Source organism: Rhinichthys klamathensis, unplaced genomic scaffold (assembly GCF_029890125.1).
Source record: "Rhinichthys klamathensis goyatoka isolate OS25496 unplaced genomic scaffold, OSU_Roscu_1.1 h1tg000006l_1, whole genome shotgun sequence".
Taxonomy (NCBI): Eukaryota; Metazoa; Chordata; class Actinopteri; order Cypriniformes; family Leuciscidae; genus Rhinichthys; species Rhinichthys klamathensis.
In genome coordinates this window covers 3606048-3618853 of record NW_026606559.1, presented here as the reverse complement: position 1 = coordinate 3618853, position 12806 = coordinate 3606048, and the positions used below count along the sequence as shown (strand labels likewise).

The 12806-nt window shown below is 45.7% G+C and overlaps 1 protein-coding gene across 1 annotated transcript in view; it reads right to left on the bottom strand.

The window, feature by feature from the left end:
- Positions 1-571: 571 nt before the first annotated feature.
- ca14 (carbonic anhydrase XIV) overlaps positions 572-12806 on the bottom strand; it is a 38610-nt gene continuing 26375 nt past the window's right edge. Inside the window, exons 11-12 of the mRNA XM_056257708.1 lie at positions 7702-7755; positions 572-1042 (exon numbers count right to left, since the gene is read on the bottom strand). Coding sequence (XP_056113683.1) covers positions 943-1042; positions 7702-7755 — 154 coding nt within the window. The 3' untranslated portion in view covers positions 572-942. The remainder of the gene's footprint in view (positions 1043-7701; positions 7756-12806) is intronic.

Sequence of the window (12806 nt, the reverse complement as noted above, 5' to 3'; positions counted from 1 at the left end):
CCAACAGACATTCTACAAACTTTAATAACTTTGCAAGTACATGTCAACTTATTCTAACCCTAAAGGCTATTCTTGATATACTTGAGGTTATACTTGATATACTTCAAGCGAAATCGAAGAACTGATGTGACGTAATTTCGAACAAAATCCGGCCAAAACGAACTTCGTTTGGAGTTCGAAATGGGAGTTCGAAACAGCTTGACAAAGGTAAACACCTTAATACTACCATTGGTCCATGGCAATAAAAGGTAGGTGTGCACGAAGGCTCCGCCTTCTTTCACGTGGAAATATTTTCCTGTTAATTTCTCCTGTTCCAGTCTGTCGAGGAGATGTGACTCGCGAGTTAAAACATGAACATGCTGGAAAGCTGCTTTATAGTAGAAAATGAAGTTGTACTTCTGACGAAAAGAGACACTGACACTGTTTTTCATGTTTATGGTAAAGCTGCTTAATTTCAAGCAATCTATTGTATAAAGTGCTATAGCCAACTGAATTGCAGAACTCGTGCAAACAATTACCACGTTTTAATGGTCAGATGCTTTTCTCATGCTTTATTAAAAAAATTACTGTTTTCTCAATTTTATTGTGTGTTTATTTTGTTATTGAGAGAGGTAAGCCCGCAGCACATATTTACATATGCATCTAACCGTTGCTCTCAGCAGTGTTGGCGGCGTCAACTAACAGTATATCGCTGCCCACGTATTTTGAACTTCGTTTTAACCCAAAACTAAGAACGAAAAAGAACTTGCTCATGAGTATATCGGGGCCTCAACCCTGTCTACTAATACTCTACTAACACTCTAACGAGAGTTAGTAGACATGTAGCTGCAACGTTACTTATAGTCAACAGAATGTGTTAAAGGGACTATCAAAATAAAGTGAACATTTTCTCATGCACTTTCACAAGACAAAAAGGCTAAGATACACATGGAAGGTTAAGTATCAAGTTTTAGGCTGAGGGACATCTTCCTCTGGTTTTCCTGGGTTAGAAGTAATCTTTAAAGCCATATCCTGTTTGTGTTCTGTTGCCACATCTTGTGTTCTGGTAAAAAAAAAAATGATTTGAATGATTAGGTTGAACTGAATAAACAGAGTATATTGTTATTGCCTATAATAACAGTATAGAACGTCTCGGTTACGGATGTAACCCCCGTTCCCTGAGTAGGGAACGGAGACGTTACGTCGGATGACGGAGAATGGGGGTTTCGCCAGAAAGCCTATCACCTTCGAGTATTAAAAAACGAGCCTATGGCAATGAAATGCCATGGGTCTGCGGAATTTGCATAATGTATCTCCGCCCCACCGCGTGGGTATTTAAGGAGAGACACCTGCAACAGCAGATCATGTCTTCGCTGAGGAGCCGAGACTGAACTCAGGCGTCTACCCAGCGGTACAGCGGAAGTGGCAGGGAGACGTAACGTCTCCGTTCCCTACTCAGGGAACGAGGGTTACATCCGTAACCGAGACGTTCCCTTTCGTAGTCACTCCGAGTTACGTCGGATGACGGAGAATGGGGGTCCCCGTGTAATCACGCCACCTTCACAGCTGTCTTCCAGTGCCCTGCGAAGTCTGACCTCCCTGTCGTGATATAGGCACGGACGAAGGAGTCCTACTTAACACAGGAATACCAAGGTACACTGGGAAGCATATCTCAGGGGAGATATGCCGCAGCATGCCTACCCGTAGGGAGGACTTAAGAATACACATATGGCCCGAGGGGGCTACATATGGAGGAACACTGGAGTGACCAGCCCGTGGGGTGGCATCTACTTTCAACTCCAGGAGTGGCAAGGTGGCTTGCCGAGGGAAAGACACATGCTCAAAGAGGCTTACAGTGGAAATACACATGTGGGGGTTGCTCGGAGGAGGAACCATGCACACGGAGGCACCTAGCCGACGCACAGGCAATAGACACTGGCGGCAGCGTCAACAGTGCTGGAGGAACTCAGGGCTTCAGAGAGGAAGGCTACCTGAGGAAATATCGCACGTATACAGTCCGTGGAGTGGAGTGGCGAGCAAGCGAAGACACCTAACGGTTCACGTGTTAGCTTGAAAAAGACAGTACACAGGAGGAGCTGGCTCCACTCTGAGATTGAAAAATCTGGCGAATGTGTTAGGTGTCGCCCAGCCTGCAGCTCTGCAGATGTCTGTCAGCGAGGCGCCACGCGCTAAAGCCCAAGAGGACGCCACACTCCGGGTGGAGTGGGCGGTCACACCAAGGGGGCATGGTCGACCTTGCTGCTGGTATGCCAAAGCAATGGCGTCCACTATCCAGTGAGACAACCTTTGTTTGGAGAGAGCCTTTCCCTTCAGCTTCCCACCATAACAGACAAAGAGCTGGTCTGAGGTCCTGAAACACTGCGTCCTGTCTACGTAAGCACGGAGTGCGCGTACTGGACAGAGCAGTGCCAAGGCTGGGTCTGCCTCCTCCCGGGGCAGCGCTTGCAGGTTCACCACCTGGTCCCGGAAGGGAGTGGGAACCTTGGGCACATATCCAGGCCGGGGTCTCAGGATCACGTGAGAGTGACCGGGCCCGAACTCCAGGCACGCTTCGTCAACGGAGAATGCGTGCAGGTCCCCTACCCTCTTGATGGAGGCCAACGCAACCAGGAGCGCTGTCTTCATAGACAGGATCTTAAGCTCAGCTGATTGCAGAGGCTCAAAGGGAGCCCTCTGCAGGGCATTTAAGACCACTGAGAGGTCCCAAGAGGGAACGAGAGGAGGGCGAGGAGGATTCAATCTCCTTGCTCCTCTCAGGAACCTGATGATCAGGTCGTGCTTTCCAAGAGACTTACCTTCAACTGCTTCGTGATAAGCGGCGATAGCGGCCACATACACCTTCAGGGTGGAGGGAGACAGCCTACGCTCCAACCCGTCTTGCAGGAAAGAAAGCACGACACTGATCGAGCATCTCCTGGGGTCTTCTCGGCGAGAAGAGCACCAGTTGACGAAGAGGTTCCACTTCAACGCATAGACATGTCTCGTGGACGATGCTCTAGCGGAAATGATGGTAGCCGCCACCGCTGGTGGCAGGGTACTCAAACCTGCCTCGTCCCGTCCAGGAGCCACATGTGGAGTCTCCAAAGATCGGGACGAGGGTGCCATAGGGTGCCCCGTCTCTGAGAAAGGAGGTCCTTCCTCAGAGGAATTGGCCAAGGAGGTGCTGTCGCGAGGAGTATCAGTTCGGAGAACCAGGTCTTGGTGGGCCAGTATGGGGCGACCAAAATGACCTGCTCCTCGTCCTCCTTGATCTTGCACAGAGTACGTGCGAGAAGGCTCACTGGGGGAAACGCATACTTGCGTAGGCCCTGCGGCCAGCTGTGCGCCAGTGCATCCGTGCCGAGCGTGCCCTCGGTCAGGGAGTAATACAGGGCGCAATGGGATGAGTCGTGGGAGGCAAACAGATCTATCTGTGCGTCCCCGAACTGGTCCCATATCAGCTGGACCGACTGGGGATGGAGTCACCATTCGCCAGAGGTTGGCCGGAGCCGTGACAGCTCGTCGGCTGCAAGGTTCCGCTCTCCTGGAATGTAATTAGCACGAAGGGACCTCAGGTGCTTCTGACTCCATAAGAGGAGGTGGCGTGTGAGTTGCGACATACGCGAGAGCGTAGACCAGCCTGACGGTTGATGTACGCTACTGTCACAGTATTGTCCGAACGGACAAGTACGTGTTGACCCAGGAGCAGCGCGTGGAAGCGGTGCAGGGCAAGGCGTACTGCCAGCAACTCGAGGCATTTGACATGCATGAGGCGCTGGGGTCCTGTCCAGGAGCCCGCGGCTGCATGTCCATTGCACATGGCGCCCCAGCCCGTGGCAGAGGCATCTGTGGAGACGACAACATGCCTGGAAACTCGTTCTAGGGGAACTCCGGCCCGTAGAAAGCTGAGGTTCCGCCACGGGGTGAAGGTCTGACGGCAGGTCGGAGTTATTGGAACTCTGAGCGTACCGCGATGCCATGCCCACCTCGGGACCCGATCGCGAAGCCACAGCTGAAGCGGTCTCATATGAAGCAATCCGAGTGGCGTTGCCGCGGCTGCGGATGCCATATGCCCCAGGAGCCTCTGAAAAAGTTTCAGTGGGACCGCACTCTTGCCCTCGAACTGTCGAAGACAAGTCAGCAGTGAGTGTGCGCGCTCGCTCGTAAGCTGCGCGGACATGGCGACCGAGTCTATCTCCATACCGAGAAAAGAGATCCTCTGCACGGGGCAAAGTTTGCTCTTCTCCCAGTTGACCCGAAGGCCCAGACGGGCTAGGTGCCGGAGCACTAGGTCTCTGTGTCAATGAGTGAGAGTCCGCTCATCCACACCCCGATCTATATACGACATGCACGAGGGTAGGGCTGATTCAGGGCTCATCCTTGAGCTGCCTGCCGTCACCGACCTTGCTCTCCGAGCGAGGTAGGTGACCGCACGCTCCCTGAGTCAGGTGATGTCCACATAGGTGGTCAGACACCTCTGGCTAACCTGGTTGATGTGCGCGAGGCTGAGTGATTTCGCAGGAAGGCGCCCCTGCCCGTACCGGTCCCGCAGCCCCGCCAAGGCCAGGCTTGCGGAAGCCTGGCCTTGGCGGGGCTGCGGGACCGGTACGGGCAGGGGCGCCTTCCTGCGACCACCTCCACGGTGCGGCCCGGTGCTGCTGGGGGCCGGGCGGGAGGGGGCGGAAGTCGCAGGAGGGCGCATTCGGCAGCAAGCGGACTGGGGCGTCTGAGCCGGCAGCTGGAGGCAGCAAAGCCGCGGGGTCAGACAAAATAGCCACAGTCCACTTCTGAGAACTGTTGGGCAGAGTCCTCGACCGCGCCGCCGAAGAGGCCAGCCTGGGATATGGGGGAGTTGAGGAAACGAAATCACTCAGCCTCGCGCACATCAATCAGGTTAGCCAGAGGTGTCTGACCACCTATGTGGACATCACCTGACTCAGGGAGCGTGCGGTCACCTACGTCGCTCGGAGAGCAAGGTCGGTGACGGCAGGCAGCTCAAGGATGAGCCCTGAATCAGCCCTACCCTCGTGCATGTCGTTGAACACCCAGGAGGATGGCAATAACACGCAGTGAGGTGGCAGCCTGCCCCGCAGCTCTATAGGTCCCCGCCACCGGAGTAGACAAGAACCTACAGGCATTGGAGGGGTGCTTAAGAGTCGCCACGCCAGGTGGAGGCGCTGTGGGGACACATAAGTGTTGCCACAGAACACTCCACAGGGGGAACCCCAGTGCACCCTAGGCCGCGGCCTCTACAAGGGCAGAGAAGGCGGAAGAGGCCACTGAGCAGTCGCGAAAAGTCAAGGAGACTTCCACGATCTCATGATCTCTTCATGCACGTCCGTGTAGAAAGGATTTGGGTTCGCCACCCCCAAAAACCAATCACCCGGGAAGCATAGCTGTGCACTCTGGATCAAACTCGTTATGCTAGCACATCCAAGGACGGCAGCACAGACGAGCCATCATCTCTAGAGGACTCCAGCTCACCTTGTGATGCGGTGATACATGATTTCATCAGCCGGGGTACCGAATGAGACCGCGGGCCCGCGGGCGGGCCGGCGAACTCACCTGGGACCACGCAGGTTGCAATGTGAAAGACGGGGTGTGGACCGAGGAATTTTTCGTCGGTTTAGTTCCAGACCTGCCGTCTTAGGTCACCCTGGCCACCAGCCGAAGTATTATCTCACGTGGAGAAAAATAGATCGGGGTGTGGATGAGGGGACTCTCACTCATTGAGCTCATCGAGTCTCGACCGTTACATTGCGATGGTCACGTTCCCAGTGAGAGAACGTGACACACCCACGAGCGCTGTCTGAGCGCGATCAAAGCCCAAACACTCAAAACAGCGCTCGCGCCCATCAGCTGAATCTATCAGAATACCACACTCAGAAAAACACGGGCAGATCGTCTTTAGAAAGACGCGTCTTTAAAAAGACGTACCGCGTGCAGCTCTTTAGTGAGAGGAAAAACTCCGCGGATGTTGAAGCGACCAGGGAGAACACACAGACTGGCAGACCACTGCTCAGCTCGCAGGCAATGTGAAACTCGCTGGATACCGCCGTCACACCAACACCGGAGAGTTCGCTCGTCTCGAAGAGATGTAGTCACTGAGAAAACTCAGGATTTGGCTTGTGGAGTGAAGAGATGCTCTTGGCTCCGAAGCGAAAACATGATCTGCTGTTGCAGGTGTCTCTCCTTAAATACCCACGCGGTGGGGCGGAGATACATTATGCAAATTCCGCAGACCCATGGCATTTCATTGCCATAGGCTCGTTTTTTAATACTCGAAGGTGATAGGCTTTCTGGCGAAAACCCCCATTCTCCGTCATCCGACGTAACTCGGAGTGACTACGAAAGGGAACTAAATAGCTTGCCTTTGTTACATAGGCCCCCACACACACACACACACAGAGAGAGAGAGATACACATATAAATACATATATACATGTATGTAGTGTGTATATATATATATATATATATATATATATATATATATGTATACACCCACCCACACACACATACACACACACAGTGTTGATCTTCACTGACATAGTCCACATTATACATGTGTATTATTTGAAACACAAAGTTAATCTGAAGTTAAACCTATGGGGTTAGGATTGTTGGATTATTCCAAATAAATAGATTGAGATTCATAAACAAACGAAAAGAGATACACAAAAATGTATAAAATTCACAAATAAATAGATTAAGATCCACAAATAAATGTAACGAGTTTCACAAAAAATTATAAAATTTACAAATAAATAAAATGAGATTTGCAAATAAAAATATATATTTGTCTGCACATCTACGCTAGAAGTGTTTCAAAATGCACAAATGCGTGAGAGGATTTACAAATGCACAAGAAGAGTTTCACAAATGTGTGCAGTGATTTACAAACGCACAGAAAGCGGTTCACAAATAAATGCCAGGCAGAGTTGTGTTTGTGACATAAAACACATTTGCAAATCTCATTTTATTTATTTGTGAGTTTTATAAATTTTTGTGAAACTCTTTACATTTATTTGTGGATCTTAATCTATTTATTTGTGAATTTGATACATTTTTGTGAATCTCTTTACATATGTTTGTGAATCTCAATATATTTATTTGGAATAATGCAACAATCCTAACCCCATTTAAACCTGCCTCCTGGTAGGTTTAATTTAAGCTTCAATTTATATCAGGAGTAGCTCTAGTCTAGTTACCCTAGTGTGGAACAACTGATTAGTGCAAATTTTTTTTATTTTTTTTTATTCAATGCTCATGTGTGAGCTGAGAGTACAGTGTACTATGCTGATGATTCAATTTTCCTAACCCACACTGCACGCATCCCTTACCATACACATGTGCATATAAAGTACATTGAGCTCATAAATTGTGGTAAATGGAAGCTCAAACACGCTTGCTTGTTAACCATAAGGTTTGTTCTCACATGTCACAAGCAAGTTTAAGCTTCCACAAGAATCAACGAGATTTGTTCTCACATGTCAAGTACAGGTGAGCTTCCTTTTTTCTATACCTCATGTGCTCAATGTAATAAATAATTCATAAAAAAAGAGTATGGTTTTGGTCAACTGTTCTTTTTTTTCATGAGCAAAAATATATTTCCTGACTTTTTAAAGTGATTTAATTTATCCTTGTAGAGTTGATTTTAGAGGTTACTGGGATTAAGGGTTAGGGGTTAGAGGTCATGAATCAAAGGTTATTGAAAAAGTTGACCTGGGCTCAGGAGCAGGTCGGATACTTGGCAGGACATCCCAGCTTGAAGTTAAGCTGTCATGTTATGAGGAGAAACAATCATATCACCAATCACAATCCATCAAAGTAATCACAGACAAACATTATAAAAGAATGTTAATGCTAAAGAAGAAAAGTTTGAGTTGATAAATCCCATCACATAGAGCCTCTTTCACCTAGATATCATCATATAGAGACTGTGTCTGTTCCCCGAATTTGGAAATCCAAAAAACGTCAGGTTAAAAATTTAATTGATGTTCAACAAATAAAAAACAGATATAATACAGATGAGCAAATGATAAAGCTTGGGTTGCTGAATATTCGATCCCTTACTTCAAAATCTCTCATAGTTAATGATATGATTTCAGATTATAATCTAGATGTGCTGTGTTTGACAGAAACCTGGCTAAAACCAAACGATTACATTATTTTAAATGAGTCAACCCCACAAGATTACAGTTATAAACATGAACCTCATCTGAAAGGCAAAGGGGGAGGTGTTGCTGTGATTTATAGTAATATTTTCAAAACCACTAAGAAATCTAGTTTTAAATATACTTCTTTTGAAGTATTGGTGCTTAATGTAAAAATGTATAGTGTAAACGATAAATCACATTTGAGAATTATGCTGGCTACTGTATACAGGCCACCAGGGCACCATAAAGATTTTATCAAAGAATTCGCGGACTTTCTATCAGAATTAGTATTGGCTGCAGATAAAGTACTAATTGTTGGTGATTTTAATATGCATGTAGATAATGAAAAAGATGCATTGGGATTGGCATTTAAAGACATTGTAAACTCAATTGGAGTTAGACAACACGTGTCAGGACCTACTCATTGTCGTAATCATACTCTAGATCTAATATTATCACATGGAATAGATGTTGATGCCGTTGAAATTCTGCAGCAGAGCGATGACATCTCAGATCATTATCTCTCATGTAAATTACATTTAGCCAAGGCTGCAAAGCGGACTCCGTGTTATAAATATGTTAGACCTATAACTTCTGCCACTAAAGATTGCTTTATCAATAATCTTCCTAATCAGTTTCATCATCTCAGCATCCCGGATAGCTTAGAAGAACTTGATATTGCAACAGAAACTTTTAACTCTCTCTTTTCCAGCACTTTAGACGCAGTTGCTCCGTTGCGCTTAAAGAAGATTAAAGAAAATAGTCCAACGCCGTGGTACAACGAGCACACTCAGGCCCTTAAGAGAGCAGCCAGAAAAATGGAGCGCAACTGGAAGAAAACTAAACTAGAGGTATTTCGGATTTCATGGAAAGAGAGCTCGATTGCTTACAGAGAGGCTTTAAAAGCTGCTAGATCTGCTTATTTTTCAACCCTATTAGAAGAAAATAAACATAATCCAAGGTATTTATTTGAAACAGTGGCTAAACTAACGAAAAAGAAAGCTTCAAGCTCAGAAGTGTCCAAGCAACACAGCAGTGATGACTTTATGAACTTGTTTACTTATAAGATTGATAATATCAGGGACAAAATTATAACTATGCAACCGTCTACAGAATATCGCATCAGTATCGCAGTCAGGGAGTGCATTGTAGTCTCCCTGAGGAAAAATTTGATTCATTTGTTGCTATAGGAGAGGAAGAATTCTGCAAACTCGTTAATTCATCTAAATCAACAACTTGTATGTTAGATCCTATACCGACTAAGCTACTGAAAGAGATGATTCCAGAGGTCATATATCCTCTTCTTACGGAGCCCCCCTAGTCCCACTTTGTCAAAAAAAATTATTATAACTATCTCGTGGCCTCAAGATAAGTAACTCGTGGCCTCAAGATACTATCTCGTGGCCTCAAGATAGTAACTCGTGGCCTCAAGATAAGTAACTCGTGGCCTCAAGATAGTATCTCGTGGCCTCAAGATAGTAACTCGTGGCCTCAAGATATTAACTCGTGGCCTCAAGATAGTATCTCGTGGCCTCAAGATAGTATCTCGTGGCCTCAAGATACTATCTTGAGGCCACGAGATACTATCTTGACGCCACGAGATACTATCTTGAGGCCACGAGATAGTATATTGAGGCCACGAGATAGTATCTTGAGGCCACGAGTTACTTATCTTGAGGCCACGAGATAGTTAAAATAATTTTTTTTGACAAAGTGGGACTAGAGGGGCTCCGTATCTTCTTAATATCATTAATTCATCTTTGTCTCTAGGATACGTACCAAAAACCTTTAAACTGGCTATGATAAAACCGCTTGTTAAAAAACCACAACTTGATCCTACAGAATTAGTCAATTCCAGGCCGATCTCGAAACTGCCTTTTCTGTCAAAGATATTAGAAAAAGCAGTATCCTCACAACTGTGTTCCTTTCTAGAAAGAAATGATATCTGCGAGGATTTTCAGTCCGGATTTAGACCGTACCATAGCACTGAGACTGCTCTCATTAGAGTCACAAATGATTTGCTCCTATCATCCTTTCGTGGTTGTATCTCTCTATTAGTGTTACTCGATCTTAGTGCTGCATTTGACACAATTGACCACAACATTCTTTTAAATAGACTAGAAAACTATGTTGGCATTAGTGGAATTGCACTTGCATGGTTTAAATCATACTTAACTGACCGTTATCAGTTTGTAGCAGTAAATGAAGAGATGTCTTATCGATCACAAGTTCAGTATGGCGTACCACAAGGCTCAGTATTAGGACCGTTGCTGTTCACTCTGTACATGCTACCATTAGGAGATATCATTAGGAAACATGGAGTTAGTTTTCACTGTTATGCCGATGATACTTAGCTGTATATTTCTTCAAAACCTAACGAAACTTACCAATTCACAAAATTAACGGAATGCATAGCTGATATAAAAAATTGGATGACTAGTAATTTTCTACTACTGAATTCTAGACTTGTAGTCGAGACCGCCTAAACCGAGACCAAGACACTACCAAGACCAGATGGTATCGAGACCAAGACAAGACCAAGACCAAGACCAAGACCAAGACAGACCAAGTCGAGACCAAGACCAAGTCGAGACTAAGACCGAGACCAAGTCGAGACCGGAGGGGAAAAAAACATTAGTGTTGAAGCTAAGCAATAACTTGTCAAATGTTGTTTTGCATTTGCCTGCCTATCTCTGCTGATTTTGAAGTCTCCAAATGAACCCATTCTGCAACTTTTAAATACATAATTATATTTTTAAAAACGAAATTATAGGCTTAAGTGCAGGATCCGAAAGTTGGTCGTTTTTGTCGCTATGGTTACACACACACACACACACACACACACACACACCATTGGCGGTGCGCTCAAAGTCATCTGTCAGTTGTGCAGTTACCCAAAATCTCCTGAAGGTAAAACCCATCATGTCACTGATATGTGTTTTACTAAATATTAATATATCAAAAACTGTACATGATATGTGTTTTTTAAATCAAGTGATCAAAGTGCTCGTTGCCGCTGCGATCAGTGGCGCGGATACAGTGTTTTCTCGCGTGGCTCGCGCGCACCGCACTGTCTTCACTCGGACGCGCGCTTCAATACGTTGCGGATATCGTCGTGGATATTGTAGTATTGTATTGCTCAATCCCCTGACCACTATGTCGGTCTGAGACAGCGAGACCTAGACAAGACCGGGAGGTCCGAGACCAAGACAAGACCGAGACCAAAGACCGTCAAGGCCGTGACAAGACCGAGACCACGTAAAAGTGGTCTCGAGACCGGTCTCGAGACATACATCACTACTGAATTCTGAAAAGACAGAGATTCTAATTATTGGACAAAAAACTTCCACACGTAATAACCTAGAATACTGTCTAACACTTGATGGCTGCTCTGTTAAGTCTTTGTCGTCGGTTAGGAACCTGGGTGTGCTCTTTGATAGCAACCTTTCTTTTGAAAGCCACGTGTTTAGTATCTGTAAAACTGCATTTTTCCATCTTAAAAATATATCTAAAATACGCCATATGCTCTCATTGGGAAATGCGGAACAATTAGTTCATGCGTTCATGACCTCAAGGCTAGACTATTGTAATGCTCTACTGGGTGGTTGCCCTGCACGCTTAATAAATAAACTACAGCTAGTTCAAAACGCAGCAGCTCGAGTTCTTACCAGAACCAGGAAATATGACCATATTAGCCCGGTTCTGTCAACACTGCATTGGCTCCCTATTAAACATCGTATAAATTTTAAAATATTGTTGATTACTTACAAAGCACTAAATGGTTTAGCTCCGCAGTACTTGAGCGAGCTCTTAACGCATTATATTCCTTCACGCCTATTGCGATCTCAAAATTCCGGCCAGTTGATAATACCTAGAATATCTAAATCGACTGCTGGCGGTAGATCCTTTTCCTATTTAGCACCAAAACTTTGGAACAGTCTTCCTACCATTGTCCGGGAAGCAGACACACTCTGTCAGTTCAAAGCTAGACTAAAAACACATCTCTTTGACCTAGCATACACATAATACATTATAGACTTCTATAATTCAATGTTAGGCTGCATAGATTAGGTCAGTCGGAACTGGGAACACTTCCCTTAAATCTTGATGTACTCGTTACATCATAAGAATGGCATCTACGCTAATATTAGTGTCTTTGTTTATCCCGAGGTTTTCCCGCAGCCTGCCGGATCCAGGCCGTATCCAGATCTGACGAAGGAGATTCGCCTGGACCCGATGACAATGCAGTGATGAAGTGTCAACTATCCTCTCCCAATGGAGGATCCCTTTCCCACTCTACAGATAAAGCGTTGTGAATTTCGGTTTGCGTACCCCGAAGTGATCAAATAAAACAAAATTCTGTATCAAAATTTATAGGCAAGACAAGTAGTTTGTTTAGGCATGGGTTGTATGGAATTACAAACCTGCGCACATATTTTCAAAAGCACATAACTATAGAATCAATTCTGAATGTGCATGTGAACGCCGTCAGCGTTAATCACAGGTTCGCGTTTAAAGTCTGATCATTTCGACGGAGGTGAATCAATCAAAATTAACTTTAGCTGGAAATAACATTATTCAAGAACCGCTATAAAACCAAAACAATCTCTGTTACCTTAAATTATATGTTTATCTCTGTAAAGCTGCTTTGAAACAATCCATTGTTAAAAG